At 41.5% G+C, this 17,849-nt stretch overlaps 1 protein-coding gene across 3 annotated transcripts in view; it reads right to left on the bottom strand.

The window, feature by feature from the left end:
* STX6 (syntaxin 6) overlaps positions 1–17,849 on the bottom strand; it is a 50,284-nt gene that overhangs the window by 15,007 nt on the left and 17,428 nt on the right. For all 3 annotated transcript variants that reach the window (XM_081824780.1, XM_006736849.3, XM_031031809.2), the window contains exons 2-5: positions 14,693–14,862; positions 11,846–11,940; positions 4,379–4,441; positions 501–626 (exon numbers count right to left, since the gene is read on the bottom strand). In XM_081824780.1, the coding sequence (XP_081680906.1) occupies positions 501–626; positions 4,379–4,441; positions 11,846–11,940; positions 14,693–14,862 (454 nt within the window). The remainder of the gene's footprint in view (positions 1–500; positions 627–4,378; positions 4,442–11,845; positions 11,941–14,692; positions 14,863–17,849) is intronic.

Raw genomic sequence — 17,849 nt, 5'->3', positions numbered from 1 at the left:
CCTTTTTAAAATACAACACATATCAAAAGCCACGATGTAATCATAATCAACCTCACTTTCCTTCTACCCTAGAACCTCCACCAAAGCAATCATTTTTACATATAATGGAACCAGCAATAATTTGCAAAGAAGAAACAAGGACTCAGTTTTTCTGAAAGTGCCTTTGTTGAGATGAACAAAAAACTGAGCATACAAGTGGAGGCGGGGGAAGAGGCTGCTGGGGTGTTTTTTTTTTTTTGTAAATCAATGGCCTTGTCTGTCAGTTTTGGATGTCTGGTCTGCTTTTCCTAAGAGACCTAATCAAGCTTGGTTCTCCCGAAAAGGTCGTGCTCTGAAGGAGGTTTTAAAAACCCCTCATCTACACAATGGTTGCACACACAGACAGGCAGCCGCGGGGTGAGCTCTGGTCCCCCGGGGCTGTCACTGGTCACAGCGCCCCCTGGCGGCAGAGGAACGCAAGGAGGTGCCCTGCCTCCCTCCCTCGGTGGCTTCTCCGGTACCTGTTGCTGAGCCTGCTGCTCCTCGATGAAATGGGAGTTGGCCAGCTGGAGCTCGCGGTCCAGGCGCCCGGATTTGTCCATCGTTCCCGCGCTCCAGTTCTGGCCGCCACTGTCCCCTAGGAGTGCCTGCGAGAGCGGGGCGGGGGGAACCAGCCGTTACCATCTGAGCAAATGCTCCAGCACAGGGACAGAGAGTCCACAGACTGCTCGCAGTGCATTTCCCGCCGGCTCAGCCTTTTGCGTAGCGGTGTAGGTTGGTGCCCATGTGGCACAATTTCAGGAATGCCAGGAAGGGCACCCACTGCCTCCAAGCTCTCCCAACGGGACTCAGAAATGGGCTCTGTCCCATTAAAATACAGATAAAGGTCAACTTTAAATCAACAAATGCCCATCTGTACACTGCTTTACAATCTAGAAGCACTTGGTCTTCAGGCCAGCTCTTCCTAGCACCCTCGGAAGTTCATCAGAGACCCATAGGCTCCAATCTGATTCCACAGACCTAGGGTCCCTTTTTTTTCAAGTATGAGCCAAGAAAGTTTCTGGGTTTCTTCGGAAGGAGGCGGGGAGAGCTCCCTGGAATGACAACGAGCCAAGTCACAGCCCTTCATGTACAGAAGGCACCAGACCCACCAAAGTCTGTTCAACTGAACCCATGAGTAAATCCCAGTGCCCTTCGGTTGAACTAAAAGGCTACGGGCGTCCCAAATAGGAACCGGGGGTTGCTTCCGAGGCAGGCATGGTCACAAGTGAGCGCCTGACCCTCATAACCCAGGCAAGTGCTGGTCCCGAAGTCAGAGCTCTTCCCCAGGGTCAGGTTTCCCAATATGAATTCAAGGAAGTTTGCAGCCAGAACAGGATAAGTCTGGAAAAAGGATAAGTCTCCCTTCCGTGAAGAGGCCGGCCAGGAATGTGAGAGCTCATTCTCGGTAGTGGGCTCTGACTGGGAGCCCCACGAGCCCATCTGACTAGTTGGTCAGAGTTACCGCTCACACCAGCCCTGCACAAAGAACCAGAAGATGCTGCTGACTAAGATTCTTCTTCCTTGTGGAAGTGCCAGATCTTACTAGGTACTTTTTGTCTCCAGAACGGTTAAAAGCCTCATGGGTTACTTGGTTTTCTGTCTGCAAAACCCTTCAATAGCCCCTTGATACTGACATGGACCTCCTGGCCTGACGTTCGAAGGTGACTTCAGTCCAATGGCCACACTTCAGGGACAGGGCTCGGAGAAGCTCAGGATGCAGAGCCTAAGTTCTGAGGGAGTTAGGAGAGCTGCTGGCAGCCCGGGGCCTCAGTCCAGCCAAGAAGCCGGATGGGGACTGTCTTCGGCATAAAGCAGACCCAAGGCCTTCTGTAGATGGCTCTGCCTAACCTGATCTTAGGGCTGTCAAGTTTAGAAGATCCTGCTCATTCCGAGGCAGAGACTCTAAGAATCTCTATGGAGGACACTGAGGCCTAGTGACAATGTTTTCAAGGTCAGAAAGAGTCTATATAGAGTACATCATTAGGCTACCGACAGAGAAGTGGGGGCTCCACCAGCCTTGTGCACTCCTGGGATCATAGTCGGGGCTATTTTTTCTAGTCTATTCATGGTCTGCACTTAGGTGGACATATGTCACGCCGTTAAGAGTTGTCTATGCTTCATTGTGAAGCAGATTAGATGTCATTAGTCTGACTTCCAGGAATCTATCTGCACGGGAACGAAGATGGAGAGGGCCCAGAGCATGGGAAGACCAGCCTGGGCGCAGGTGCTGGAGCGGGGAGGTCCTGGCTGAGCAGGCTGGAGCACAGCACCTGGTCCTGGCACGAAGCAGTGAGGCAGACTGGGCCTGCTCGAGTCTGAGAGAAAACTGGTCCTGCCATTCCCTGAGAATTTGTGACTCTATGACATTTCACTCCATGCCAAAAACAAAATCCCAAGCCATACTTGGAGAGGCAATGTGTAAGTACACGTTTTATTTATGGTGGTTCAACTTTTACTCTCTAGAGAATAAAGCAATTCAAGTTTGGCAGAACAGAGGCCCAGTGTTCCCCATCTCACTGTCACAACTGCTTCGGGTACCGTTCCTCAACTTCTGTGAGTTCAAGTGTAGACAAAAAGGGAACTCTCAAGCTGCGAGCCTTGGCCATGCCCTAGAGCTCCTTTCAAGAGTTAGTGCCAGATGGGCTGGGTTAGCGCCTGGCGGTTCCCCGCTGCACTATTAAGAGGAAGGGAGGGAGACAGGAAGAAAAAGCCACAACAGTGACTTGAAGAACTAAATGCAGGGAAAGGCAACAGGAAAATTAGGCAGGTGATACCTGGAGAGCCCCTCCCTTTCTTTGAACTCTTGTTTTCAAATGTCATGGGTCAACAAATACCCACAGGTCTAAAGTAAGGATGTACCGATTCCTAGTTAATAATGATGAGCTGTTTCTTACCAGTCTACTAAATGGACTATCAGTAACTTGATGGAGTCTGAACAGAATTGAAGTTAAATCTAAATTTTAGGCGACTGTTGTAAATTTTTTAAAAGGATTTTATCAGTCAGAAGGGAATTTCTATCCAAAGTGTCTAATTTTAAAAAGATACTTAAGTCTGGGTGGCTCACTCCGTTGAGCACCTGACTCTTGGTTTTGGCTCAGGTCATGATCTCAGGTTGTGAGATGGAGCCCTGCTCAGCAGGGAGTCTGCTTAAGATTCTCTCCCTCTACGCCTCCCCCTACTTGCACATACATGTGCTCGCTCTCTCTTTCTCCAATAAATAAATAAATCTTTAAAAAAAAAAAAAAAAAGACACAGGGCACCTGGGTGGCTCAGTTGGTTAAGCCGCTGCCTTCGGCTCAGGTCATGATCTCAGGGTCCTGGGATTGAGCCTCATGTCAGGCTCCCTACTCAGCAGGGTATCTGCTTCTCCCTTTCCCTCTGCCCCTCCCCCTGCTCATGCTCTCTCTCTCTCTTAAATAAATAAAATCTTTTAAAAAAATTTAAAAATTGGGCACCTGGGTGGCTCAGTCATTAAGCGTCTGCCTTCAGCTCAGGTCATGATCCCAGGGTCCTGGGATCGAGCCCCGCATCGGGCTCCCTGCTCTGCAGGAAGCCTGCTTCTCCCTCTCCCACTCCCTCTGCTGTGTTCCCTCTCTCACTGTGTCTCTCTCTGTCAAATAAATAAATAAAATCTTAAAAAAAATAAAAAATAAGAAAATTTAAAAATTTAAAAATTAAAAAAAAAAGATACTTAAATTCAAGGACTGGTCTCCTGTAGGTTTTATTTTTGATATGTCATTATCTGCACTGGCGTTTTTGAAATCAGGTTTCATAATTTATCTGTAATAACTAATAAAAACTGGACCTCATATCAAAAAAATACTTAAAATGATGAAAGATTTAATTTAACACACATTTAAGGTTCCTCCAATGTCTTTACATAAAATTTCACTCATTAGATGTCTAGTAAGTTCTATGGGCAATAGAATAGCAGCTAGAGATTTAAAAACAGCTCATGACATAATTGCTCTTCACTTTCAAGGAGCTTGGGGTCCAGCAGAGAAAGCAGAGAAAAAGAAAGACAGGAGACAAAGCAATCACAGCACTTCCCAGAGCACGTGGGCAGCACGGGCAGAGTGAATGGCTGTGTGAAAGGCCTACAGGGATAAGCAGAGGGAGCTACAGGGGCCCAGAGGAGAGAAGCAGAGGGTGTGAGGGAGGGAGGGACAGAGGACCGTGGCACTGGGGCAAGCTGACCAGACTTTCACAACACCTGCCAGCCTCACACCAGGCTCAGCATGTACAAGTCTTCTGCGTGAACACACGATACACAGACGTCAGCAGTTTTTAATTCCAAATATCTAACCATGCTATTTGATTGATATTTGATTGATACTGTGTTCAGATGTTTACTCACCTGTCTATTTTTTCGTTCTGCTAATGCCTGCACAGATGAAGCTGACATCTGATCCTTCATGTCCTAATGAGATGAGTAGAAGACCGGAAAATGAATGAAAACAAAATCACGGCTAACATTTCACAGGCTAACAAAATACACACAGATTATTATGAATTTTTTTAAACAAAAAGACAGCATTCTTTAGCTTGTAAGTCTCAAAAACAAAGGAAATAAAATAGACTCATATTCCCTCAAAAGGGAGTAACCTGGACACTGAATTCAAACAGGAAGAAAGAGGAAAGGAACTCGTATTTCCTGGGTACCTACCAGAGGCCGCAACACCGTGGTACACTTACACAAGATACCACGGAATTTGCACAACGACCCTGTGAAGCTGCTATTATTTCCATTTTGCAGGTAAGAAGACTGAGATTTAAAAAGGCTAAGATACTTTCTTAAGGTCACACAGTCAGTAAATGGCAATCCTGCGGCGCAAACACAGAAGTCCGTGCTCAAGGGCTAGCATCTTCAAACAGAATGCATGTGAAAAACCACACACTTTAGGATCAAGTCTGTTTACCACTAAATACCAGAGAACACTTTCTAGTATTCTTATTTTATTTATTTTATTTCTGAGTTGGATTCATGTGTAGAATAGACTCCCTTCCCTCCTTCCCTTTCTTCCTTCCTTCCTCCCATAATCTCTACACCCAAAGTGGAGCTCAAACTTGCAACCCCAAGATCAAAAGTCACATGCTCTACCGACTGAGCCAGCCAGGCGCCCCCAGTATAGACTATTTCTAACACAAGAATGAATTTCTAGAGCAATATCAAAAATAATTTTGTATGGAAAGAAAAATGAATGGACCCATTACTTAACCCAAAGCAAAACACTATTAAATATGAACGCTTTTTCTTATATTTAACCACAACCCAATATACTTTAAAATGATTTGAACTGAATACATAATTACTGTAATACAAATTATCTTTGGGGGGAAAAAAAAGGCTGCCACAATACATTACAATTTTCTGTCGGCAAGTAGGCTATTTTACAGATGCAAACTTTGAGGTATTAGGCTCTTAGAAACTTCTTCCAAGACCCGTGACAGGTGAACAGCAGATCGGACAGTGCCACAGTTTTTGTCATTCCTACTGTGGTGAGTCTTAGTAATAACCACCTTGCTCCAACTTTCCAAGTGCCCATTTTACGTTTGGCAAATGCTCCCTAAAGCCTAAAACGTGCCCACACAGAGCAGTGAGCAATACAGGCAAGGCCCCTGCCCGCGTGGAGAGGGTACCATGGTGAGGAAGGGGCAAACAGTAATCCCACAGACACGTCAATAAGCTGATGACTGTGTTGGGACGGAAGGGAACAAACAGGGCTGGGATTGAGTGGGTGAAGGACACCACTTTAGAAGGATGGGGGTAACACTGGAATTGAGATCGGAAGGGCAAGAATGAGCCAACCACAGAAAGAGCCAGAGGCTGAGAATTCCAGGCAAAGGGAACAGCAAGTACAAAAGCCTGGAGGCAGGAAAAAGCTCAGTGCCTTTAGCTGTGGAGAAGGCAGGCCAGGGAGGCTGGAGGAGCCAACTGTGTGTTCAGGGGTGGGGGAAAGAAGAGAAGGCTGGCCAAAAACACGGGGCTTAGATTTTATCCTGAGGCAGGGGTTGGCAAACTCTGTTTGATAAGGAGTAGATATTAAGTATTCAGTCCCTGTCATATACTCTTTGTTGTGTGTGTGTTTTCTAATTATCCTTTAAAAAAATGTAAAACTGTTCTTATATAGCTCGCAGGCCCCTGTGCAAAGGCAATGGGAAGGCCTTAAGGTATTTTAAGCAGGGCCATGGAGTATTCTGGTTCATGTTTTAGAAGCTCACTTTGGTTTTTCTGCAGAAAAAAATGTTAAGCAGAGCAAAAGTAAAGAGATCATTTTACTATAACCTGTCACAAAGTACCAGGGCTGCCCCAGATAAGAAATGGCGCATCCAGAAGGAGCAAGCTCCCTGCTGTTGGGGGCCTTTAACAAGAGGATACATGAGCCCTTGGAAATGACACTGGGTAGGCAGCGCATCTGAGGGGTACTCCGTCTAGGGTCCAGCTGACCCAGAAATTCTAGGATTCTCTACCTATTTCATCCATTCGCAAACCTCAAAGACAAAAAAAAAAAAAAAAGGCCACCCATAGAAACTGAGAAAAATATACTTAGTAAAAGAAAGTATTTGCCACAAAATACAAAGGGAATTCAGTGATATAAGTCATATTTCTTAAATGTGTGAGATTTGCTTGAGTCAGTCACCTGAGGTGAAATGCAGGTCCCTTGGGCACCTGGTGGCTCAGCTGGTTAAGTGTCTGACTCTTGGTTTCGGCTCAGGTCATGATTTCAGGGTCGTGAGACTGAGCTCCTGAGGGCTCCGCGCTCAGCGTGGAGTCCGCTTGAGATTCTCTCGTTCCCGCTCCCTCTGCCCGCCCCTGCCTGCATCTGCACTCTCTCTCAAAATAAATAAAATCTTAAAAAAAAAAAAAAGAAAAAGAAAAAATGCAGGTCCCTGGACCCCACCCAGACCTACTCAGGCAGACTCTAAGGTACAGCTAACAAGTCCCTGGGTGAGTTTTATGAATACTGAAGTCTGAGCTGCTCTTTTTTAGATTCTAGAAGCCTTAAAGTGAGCCTGTTACCAATTACCAATTAGAATTTAAGATGACATTTGGATATTCAATCAAACAATAATAATAGTACAATCCTATATATATTATTAACTATGCAGAGAAATATCTGAAATGTTCATTGGTATGGATAATATATGCTTTAAAAATGTATTTAATATGGGCGCCTGGGTGGCTCAGTCGTTAAGCGGCTGCCTTCGGCTCAGGTCATGATCCCAGGGTCCTGGGATCGAGTCCCACATCAGGCTCCCTGCTCAGCGGGAAGCCTGCTTCTCCCTCTCCCACTCCCCCTGCTTGTTGTGTTCCTGCTCTCGCTCTCTCTGTCAAATAAATAAATAAAATCTTAAAAAAAAAAAAAGGTATTTAATACATTTTACATTTTATAATAGTATTTTTCAAAACAATAAACATTACTTGCATAATGAAAATATCAACACACGGCTATGGAAAAAGAAACTGAAGTTCGATTAAACTTTGAACTTCAGCTATAGAATGTGTTTTTGCTGTTAGAAGTCAGGACAATGAGCAGGGAATTAAAGACTGTAAAAGGGACACAAGGAAGCTTCTAGGGGGTGCCGGGAATGCTCTGGAATGCTTCTGGTTGCCGTTTCCATGGTGGTGAATCAGTTTATAAACTCTTCATGCTGTATACTTGGGATATATGTACTTTTCTCTATTGTTATACTTCAATAAAAATGTAAAAAAAAACCACAAAACCCTACTGTTCTGGAACAATGGCTGGAAGGTAAACTGGACTCTGAAAAAACCTGACATTTTGTATCAAGAGCTGTGATATTTGTATCAAATATTCACGGCCTTGACCTAGCAACTCCACTAACAGGATTTATTTTAAGAAAACAATATAAAAGTGGTGCTCGGCTGGCTGAGTTGGTAGAGCATGCAACTCCTGATCACAGGGTTGCGAGTTAGAGCCCCACACTGCGTGTGAAGATTACTTAAAAATAAAATCTTAAAAAGAAAAAAAGTAAAATATATACCCCCCCCCCAAAAAAAGCAAAGATGTACACTGCAGTGTTATTTATAATATGAAAGAAAAACAGAAATAAGCAGCAGGTCCAAACCAGAGAACAGTAACTTAGAGTAAATCCAGAATAATATGTCATTTCTTTTAAGAGTCTATTTCAGGGTCATATAATGGCTAGAGATAATATGTAAAATTGTTAATAGTGATTATTTCTAGGGAGTGGAATTATAGAATGGGCGGGAGGCATTTTCACCTTTCTCATACAGCAAAATTACTTGCATTTTAAAAACAGCAAGTATGGATTACCTTTAATTTAAAAAAATAAAAAATGCTTATGACTGCTTAACAGTATGATCAACTATGTAAAAATACAACTGTCATGCATTAACAAAATGAGAAAATGTAACAAAGTTTGGTGTTTATTATTTTGAGCTTAGGTTTCTTTTTCTAGCTTTTCCTCTTATTAACATTTTTCTAATTTTCTTTAATGAACATGCATTACTTTAATGAAATAGATATCTTAAAAGTTCCAGTTTTTAAAGTTTCTGCTTAATAAATGTGTGTGGGGGAGGGGCGGTTAGCCCTGATGGCCATGACTTCCCCAACAGCTGTGTGCTGTGCATCCTGTGTGTGGTGTGCGTCCTGTGTGTGGCCATGGCAGCAGGTAAAGCACCAGGCTTTCACTTCAGGATGGCATTTTTTCTATGGACGTTAAAAGCTGTAAGATACCATGCAACAGACTACCTTCTTATTAGGATTTGGAATTTTAAGCTAAGTCACTACACAGTTTTAAGCATTCTATAATAACCCATCAGGCCAAAAACATAATCAATCATCTAACACATGAAGTTTAGAACCAGCAGTCAAGAAGCAGTACCAATACAATTTGGTTTGTCTGCCAAAAGAGCAATAAATGTCCTGGTTATCTACGCTCCTGTTCCCATTTCATGGTGTCTTCCGAACTGAGTGAATGGGACACTATACATCCCCCAGTACTTCGCACTAAGAGGTCTCACACCCTATACACCTCATCCTTTTTGGTTAACCATGTCTGCCTTGACTTAGAATGGTATGTGAACAACTCTTGGGTTGGAACAAGATGGGGTTTTTTTTTCTTCCCCCCACAGGGATGTATAGTTCTCATTCCTTTGAAAGTTAAAGTTAGAAAATGTCTGTGAGGACCATTTAATTGATAAAGAAAACACAGAGTGAAAGAAGCTAACTGACCTGCCATGATGAAAATTTATTAAGGTCACGGATGAGCCTAGAACTCAGGTCTCCTAACAGCTCACCCCCCGTATTCCTCTGCCACACACTGCAAAGCCTTTTGCTACTAAATTAAAATGAGGTCACTCCTGGAACATATTTCCACAACAGAAAAATTCCACATGCAAAATCGCTGTTGTGTAGATAACTCCATAAATGTAAAAATGATTACTTCAAAATTATCAAAGGCTATTTACACACACAAAAGAATATTTTGCTTTCTTCAGTAAAAACCGCCAGCAAAACTTACTAAACTGTACAACCTTAAAAGACACTTGGGAAAACAAGGAAGGCTTCTAAAAGCAAAACCAATGGACGTTAATTGAAAAGAAAAACAAGAGAAAGATGTAATTCTTTAGAGACAGCAACCAGACACACAAATGCACAATTTATCACTGATTCTCCTGCCTATGAAGGAGAAAGCACCCCTGGCATCAGCTGTGGATCCAAATGTAGTGTTTAGAGCAACTAAATGAAAACCTATTGATAATGGTTAACAGGGGAGTTTACGTGAGCTTGTGAAAGACAAATCCCAAATCAGAGTGTAGTCTTAGGTCTCATTTCCCAAATTGGCTAACTCTCTGATCCTACTCTATCTCCTCCAACTAGAACCCAGAGATCTCTGTATACAAATGCTGCTTAACTGAATGCAATAATAGTCAATCAACACAGGGTGCTTTAAAAAAAAAATCAAGTTGGCATCATTACTACCTCCTTCTCTTCTTACAGGACTTCAATTAGAATTTATCAAAATGAGATCAGCAAAAGCTCAGTTATGTACTGCTAACCTACAACTAGCAAACAATAACAGCTTCCGAAAAAGGGGTCATAATTAAAACAAGAATGATTAAAAACTCTACAATACTCAGTTGGATTATACAGTTGAGTATGCTTTAGACTTCAACTCTAGAAGGACTGCAACACTATATATGAAATATGGACTTGATTTAGAATACTTCTTTCAGGTGCGCCTGGGTGGCTCAGTCGGTTAAGCATCTGCGTTGGGCTCAGGTCATGATCCCACAGTCCCAAGATCGAGCCCTGCATCGGGCTCCCCCACTCAGTGGGGCGTCTGCTTCTCCTTCTGACCCTCCTCTTGTGCTCTCTCTCTCTCACTCTCTCTCAAATAAATAAAATCTAAAAAAAAAAAAAAAAGAATACTTCCTTCAAAGAATGTACTTTAAAAACCTCTTCAAGTATTAGAAAATGAACTTTGGTTTCTACTTGCAATTATACCAACTAACTTAACTTTCAATATATTTACCTCTGAATTTCAATTTGCAAAATTTACAAGTACTATCTTGCAAAAAGAACAAACACAGTGATTGAGTTCAGGAATTTATGCTTCACTGCCAGTGCTATTTAAATACCAGCCTCTACAGCAGTGTCTTTCAGAAAATCTATTACAAAAAATAAAAAAGCAAACTATATTTATAAAATAAATAATTGGGGACTTACCTTCTTGGAATAAGGGGCTTTCTTGTCAGAATAACATTCTGAACTGGCTAGAAATTAGGAGTGTCTAATACAAATGCTCAGTGCATATAGATGGTGTACTTAGGTCCCAAAAGGTTACTGGCCCATTAAAGTATGGGCCTATTTAACAATAATTTATACACACACACATAGAAAGGCAACTAATGAATAAAAGACGACACAAGAATTAAAGTTCAGTGATAACCTACGATTTGAAATAATTTCAAAAGGAAATCACATGACATAAAGTCTTTGGCAAACACATACCAAGGTTCCTGCCTGAGATGACTCCTAAAAAGCCATATGTTAGCGCTGGTATGATCCCAAGTTTCTTTATTCAAGGAAGCTGCTTTCTAGTACATATGTTAAAGACAGCTGGTTCTCTTACATCTAGTTATGCTAATCAAATGGCTTAGCCATATAGTTTCAAAATACAAACATATCTCAAGGAGACAAGATTTGACTTAAATGATATTTTCTCCTAGTTTTTTTTTTTTTTTTAAACAATAGGTTATTAGCTATATAATTTGAGACTAGAGATTTGTTTACTTGGATTGGTGTTTTGCACTCTGATGGATGCTGCTCTGGACAGCTCCCGAAAGGCTGTCAAGCAGTTGTATATGGAAATGTCAGTAACATGGGTTGCAAAGGTTCCAGAAGCAATTCAGATGGTGGAAGAGGCCGCTATCCAAACCTGGTAAGAGTCACTCTTCACAATGCAAAGTGATTACCAATCAATCAAGAAACCAAATGGTTTCTACAATAGTAATTCTTCCTTTTGTCCAAAAATACAGTATACCGAGAAATAAAGAGGCAAAAAGATAACTGGTTTGGAGAAACAAAAGCTATGGACAAGTAACCTCCCCAAAGCCGGTCATCTACTCTCATTTTTGCTCCAAGAAATAAGCTAGACAATACTACAAACAGATTTCTTTATTTGAATCAGAGAAATTAGGAAGAAAACTGGCACTTAATTCATACTAAAAAGTGGTTTCAGAGTTGACCTATTAGTTTACAATTAAAAAAAAAAGTTCTGAGAAGTGTGGCTATTTTTTGCACAAATAACACAATAAGACCATATTCCTTACCCTGACAACTTGCCGAGTACTTGTGATGAAGGTTTTTCTTATACTCAATTCAGTTGCATCGAGGTTGAATTTTCTAGGGTTTGCTTCAACTATGCGTGGGTCAAAAAGTCAAGGGAAAGCAATTTCATCATTAAAAACCTAACAAACATCATCATGTTAAACCACAAAATCTCTCACAGGTAAGCAGTAAGATCTGGCTCGATGTTTCTTAAAACACTGTCAACTTGACACACATCATTCTCAAACTTTCTCTTCCCACAGCTATGAGGATCTCTGTGCCTCCGAGTGGAGAAGACCCACTAGGTTAAGAAACACAGCCCCTGCTGACTGGGTTCACTACAAGTCCATGCATGGCAGGCTGACCACGGCTGAGCTGGGCTCTTCCAGATGCCTGCCAGCACTCTTGGTTTACTCTTTTCTGACTTCAGATCATCTTTCCCATGACAGCTTTGCAAGCCTTTTTCATCTGCTGTTCCAAACCATTCCATTTATGTCAAGAAGCTAATCCTGCTTATTAATCTAGAGGTTGAGGCTTCTTTGAAGTTTTCCCTAATCTCCTTATTCCCAGCCTGGTCCTGCTGCCCCATGTCAGACACTCGCATGGCTCTCTGGTCTTTTCTCTCACAGTCTGCAAATACATAGTGTTATTTGATTAATGTCTGTTCCCCTGTCCCCTGAGCCCCTCACTACTCCCCACCATAAATTCCATGAGGGCTGGTATACTGTTTTGCTTTATCAATCCAATCTCAGTAACTAACAAAATATCCAGCACATGGTACACTCAATGATTATTTGCTGAATGAATGATGAATACAAAGCCATACCTCGTTTTATTGTGCTTTGTTTTACTGCATTTAGCAGACATTGTGTTTTACAAGTTGAAGGCTTCTGACAACCCTGTGTCGAGCAAGTCTATGGGCACCATTTTTCCAATAGCACCTGCTCACTTCATGTCTCTGTCACATTTTGGTAATTCTTAAAATATTTCAAGCTTTGGGCGCCTGGGTGGCTCAGTCGTTAAGCATCTGCCTTCGGCTCGGGTCATGATCCCAGGGTCCTGGGATCGAGCCCCACATCGGGCTCCCTGCTCAGCGGAGAGCCTGCTTCTCCCTCTCCCACTCCCCCTGCTTGTGTTCCCGCTCTTGCTATCTCTCTGTTAAATAAATAAATAAAATCTTTAAAAAAAAAAAAAATTTCAAGCTTTTTCATTATTATATTTGTTATGGTGATCTATGATTGTGACTCGCTGGAAGCTGAGATGATGACTAGACTTTTTTAGGAATAAAGTATTTTTTTAGGGGCGCCTGGGTGGCTCAGACATTAAACGTCTGCCTTCAGCTCAGGTCATGGTCCCAGCGTCCTGGGATCGAGCCCCGCATCGGGCTCCCTGCTCAGCGGGAAGCCTGCTTCTCCCTCTCCCACTCCCCCTGCTTGTGTTCCTGCTCTTCCTGTCTCTCTCTCTGTCAAATAAAATCTTAAAAAAAAAATAAAGTATTTTTTTTAAAGATTTTATTTTTAAGTAATCTCTACACCCAACGTGGGGCTTGAACTTGCAACCCTGAGATCAAGAGTAACACGCTCTACTGACTGAGCCAGCCAGGTGTCCCAGCAATAAAGTATTTTTAAATTAAGGTATATACATTGTTTTTAGACAAAACACTACTGCACACTTAACAGACTACTGTATAGTGTAGATATAACTTTTATATGCACCAGGATACCCTAAAAATTCACTTGAGTTGCTTTACTGAGACCACGATACTCCCCTTACTGTGGTGGTCTGGAACCGAACCACAGTATCTCCAAGGTGTGTGTGTATCTGTTAACACTTCTGTCCTCCTTCTCTCACAATTTCTGTCTCCCCAATCTTCTTCTCTTCCCTCTATCTCAAGATATCTCCCTGTACCTGTGTTTTTGATCCCACCTTCTCACATATTTTGTTCCACTAATTTTTAACAATATACTTTTTAAAATAATTTAAAAGGTACCCAGGGTCATATGATGAATAGAAATATTATAAATAGATTATGCCCTCCACTTATTAACTGCATATGAACCTGAAAAGCTGGTTTCCTAGATCACACTTACAGAGAGAACGAGAGAGAACTGAGAACGTGCAACTGGCATATCTTCAAAATTTTTGATTAACTGGAATTTTTCCAGCTGAAAAAAGGCCATCATTCTCTGGTTCGCCAGTCAGGTCAGTGTACCTCCCCTCAACAGCATGACTTAACAGAACAGATCTGCTTTTACTAAATGCAGTTTCATGGTACAAAATGCTCTCTGATGGACACTGGCGTTGTAACACATCACTTCTTGAACAGAAAAAAGACAGTCCACAAAAGGATTTTCTTTTGATTTCTAATTAACAATGTAGGACACTGGTCTGTATACACCTCTATGGAATAGTGACTAACACAGCAGCTCACTGCGTGTCAGGCCCCACACTTACCTGTTCAACTTTCCACAACCCTATGAGACAGTAACTACTGTTATCCTAACTTTCTACAGAAGAGGAAACTGAAGCAGAGAGCAAGGTGCCCAAAGTCACAAAGTTAGTAACTGGTGTAGCCAGGACTTGAACACACAGTCTGCCTCCAGGGTCCGAGCTTATAACCACTGCACCACATTGTCTCCGTGTTGCCGGATTTATCATGCACCGTAGAAGAAGGTGGCCCCTGCCCCTTGGCTTACTGGGCAAGTATTTCAAGTGTGTCATGGTACAAATATAAGCAGTATCAATCATTATAAAAGGAAATATCTTATCAACGAACTTGAGAAATGAGGATAAAAACGTGTTCACTTTTCTGTCGACCCCAAAGGCATAGGCACCATAGAAAAGGATATTGATGGTCTCGTCAAGGTCCTCGAGATCCCACTCTATGCTCCGGAGGTTGTTTCTCAGCTCATTGGTGGTCCAGTCGATTTCTTCCCTCGTTGCTGTGGAAGGGTCCTGGAGGAGCTCTGTCCATCTCTGAAATAATCCCTGGGCAGTGTTGACTGCTTTCTGTACCTCTCTGTAATCAAGGTAAGGGGAAAGGACTGAAATCACAGACAACATGTTCCAGGAACAAGTCAACTACTGCCTAAGTTAACACCTGTGATCACATACCATCTTCAGCAAACTACCACTCCCAAAAGTGTTTTTAGATCTTTTTTTTTTTTAAAGATTTTATTTATTTATTTGAGAGAGAGAGAATGAGAGAGAGCAAGCACATGAGAGGGAAGAGGGTCAGAGGGAGAAGCAGACCCCCCGCTGAGCAGGGAGCCCGATGCGGGACTCGATCCCGGGACTCCAGGATCATGACCTGAGCCGAAGGCAGTCGCTTAACCAACTGAGCCACCCAGGCGCCTGTGTTTTTAGATCTTTACAGAAGGCTCTTTGCGAACAAATATCAAAGTTTAAACCTTTAAAAATAACAGTATTATGTTCTCAGCTGATTTCGGAATAAAATAGTCACTATTTATATCAGGTTTATCTGAGGACAAAATTTAATCTTTCTCTGAACAGCCTATACTTAAAAGTCATATAAGCAGCAATCCTACAAATTAACTAAAGTGCCATTAACATTCACATATGCTGCCATTTGGTGTGATAGTAATTTATACTCACATGTACAAGTCCTAACACAGCTTTCCTTTTCTTGGGGTGGAGGGAGGGGTGGTGAGGGTAAAAAGGGTTGAGGAAGGGTTACTCATGCAGCTAGTCTTTCAGAAGGGAGGTATTTTAATCTGAGACTTTAAAAATTTTTTTTAAATTCCAGTATAGTTAACATACAGTGTTACATGAGTTTCAGGTGTACAATATAGTGGTTCAACAATTTCATACATTACTCAGTGCTCATCATGATAAGTGTACTCTTAATTCCCTTCACCTATTTCCCCCATCCCCCCACCCCTCTCCCCTCCGGTAACCATCAGTTTGTTCTCTATAGTTAAGAGTCTGTTTCTTGGTTTGTCTTTTTCTTTTTTTTTTTTTAACTTTGCTCATTTGTTTTGTTTCTTAAATTCCATATATGAGTGAAATATATTTGTCTTTCTCTGACTGACTTATTTCATTTAGCATTATACCCTCTAGCTCGTTCCATGTTGTTCCCAAAGGCAAGATTTCATTTCTTTTTATGGCTACATAATATTCCATTGTATATATATACACCACTTCTTCTTTATCCATTTATCTATCAATGGACACTCAGGCTGCTCTCATATTTGGCTTTCATTCACTGGCTGCTTACAATTTTCATATTGTAAATAATGCTGCAATAAACATAGAGGTGCATGTATCTCTTTAAATTAATGTATTTGTATTTTTTGACTAAATACCCAGTAATGCGATTCCTGGATCGTAGGGCAGTTCTATTTTTAACTTTCTGAGGAACTGCTATACTGTTTTCCACAGTGGCTGCATCAATTTGCACTCCCACCAACAATGCACGAGGGTTCTTATTTCTCTGCATTCTCGCCAATACCCCCGTCGTTTCTTGCATTTTTGGTTTTAGCTATTCTGACAGGTGTGAGGTGCTATCTCATTGTAGTTTTGATTTGAATGTCGTTCAAAGATTTGATTGTAGTTTTGATTTGAATGACGATGAGTGATGTTGAACATCTCTTCATGTGTCTGCTGGCCATCCATATGTCTTCTTTGGAGAAATGCCTGCTCATGTCTTCTGCCCATTTTTTAATTGGATTATTTGTTTTTTGGGTGTTGAGCTGTATCAGTTCCTTATATATTTTGGATACTAACCCTTTATCAGAGATGTCATTTGCAAATACTTCTCCCATTGAGTAGCTTGTCTTTAATCTGAGACATTTTTAAATCTAAAATCTCATTAGAAGATTTCCTAATATTATTAGTTTAAACATAAATATGTATAATATATACATATAGCAGGTGAGTGTGTTTCTTGTTTAGAGAGTGAAACTAGGCCATTAAGTGCTATGATTTAGAATGCTTTCAAATTAGATATAGTCACAAAGTTCTAAAAATTTTCCCCACTTCCACTCTCATGGATTGGAAGAACAAATACTGTTAAAATGTCTATACTACCCAAAGCAATCTACACATTTAATGGTATCTATCAAAATACCAACAGCATTTTTCAGAGCTAGAACAATCCTAAAATGTATGGAAACACAAAAGACCCCATATAGCCCAAGCAATCTTGAAAATGATAAGCAAAGCTGGAGGCCTCACAATTCTGGACTTCAAGCTCTATTACAAAGCTGTAATCATCAAAACAGTATGGTACTAGCACAAAAATAGACACATAGATCAATGAAACAGAATAGAAAACCCAAAATGGACCCACAACCATATGGCCAACTAATCTTCAACAAAGCAGGAAAGAATATCCAATGGAAAAAAGACAGTCTCTTCAACAAATGGTGCTGGGAAAACTGGAAAGCCACATGCAAAAGAACGAAACCAGACCACTTTCTTACATTATACACAAAAATAAATCCAAAATGGATGAAAGACCTAAATTTGAGACAGGAAACCATCAAAATCCCAGAGAACACAGGCAGCAACCTCGTTGACACTGGCCAGAGCAACTTTTTACTAGATATGTCTCCTGAGGCAACAGAAGCAAAAGCAAAAATAAACTATTGGGACTTTATAAAAATAAAAAGCTTCTGCACAGCAAAGGAAACAATCAACAAAACTAAAAGGTAGCCTCCTCCATGGGAGGAGATATTTGCAAGTGATGTATCTGATATAGGGTTAGTATCCAAAACCTATAAAGAACTTATCAGGGGCACCTGGGTGGCTCAGTCAGTTACGTGTCTGCCTTCAGCTCAGGTCATGATCTCAGTCCTGTGATCAAGCCCTACATCAGCCTCCCTGCTCAGTGAGGAGTCTGCTTCTTCCTCTGCTTCTGCCCCCAATTCATGTATGTGCTCTCGTGCACTCTCTCTCAAGTAAATAAATAAAATCTTAAAAAAAAAAAACACTTATCCAACTCAACACCCCCAAAAACAAATAATCCAGTTAAGAAATGGGCAG

Source organism: Leptonychotes weddellii, chromosome 6, assembly GCF_054177405.1.
Source record: "Leptonychotes weddellii isolate Sample4059 chromosome 6, ASM5417740v2, whole genome shotgun sequence".
NCBI lineage: Eukaryota > Metazoa > Chordata > Mammalia > Carnivora > Phocidae > Leptonychotes > Leptonychotes weddellii.
This window is presented reverse-complemented; position numbering and strand designations above follow the sequence as displayed.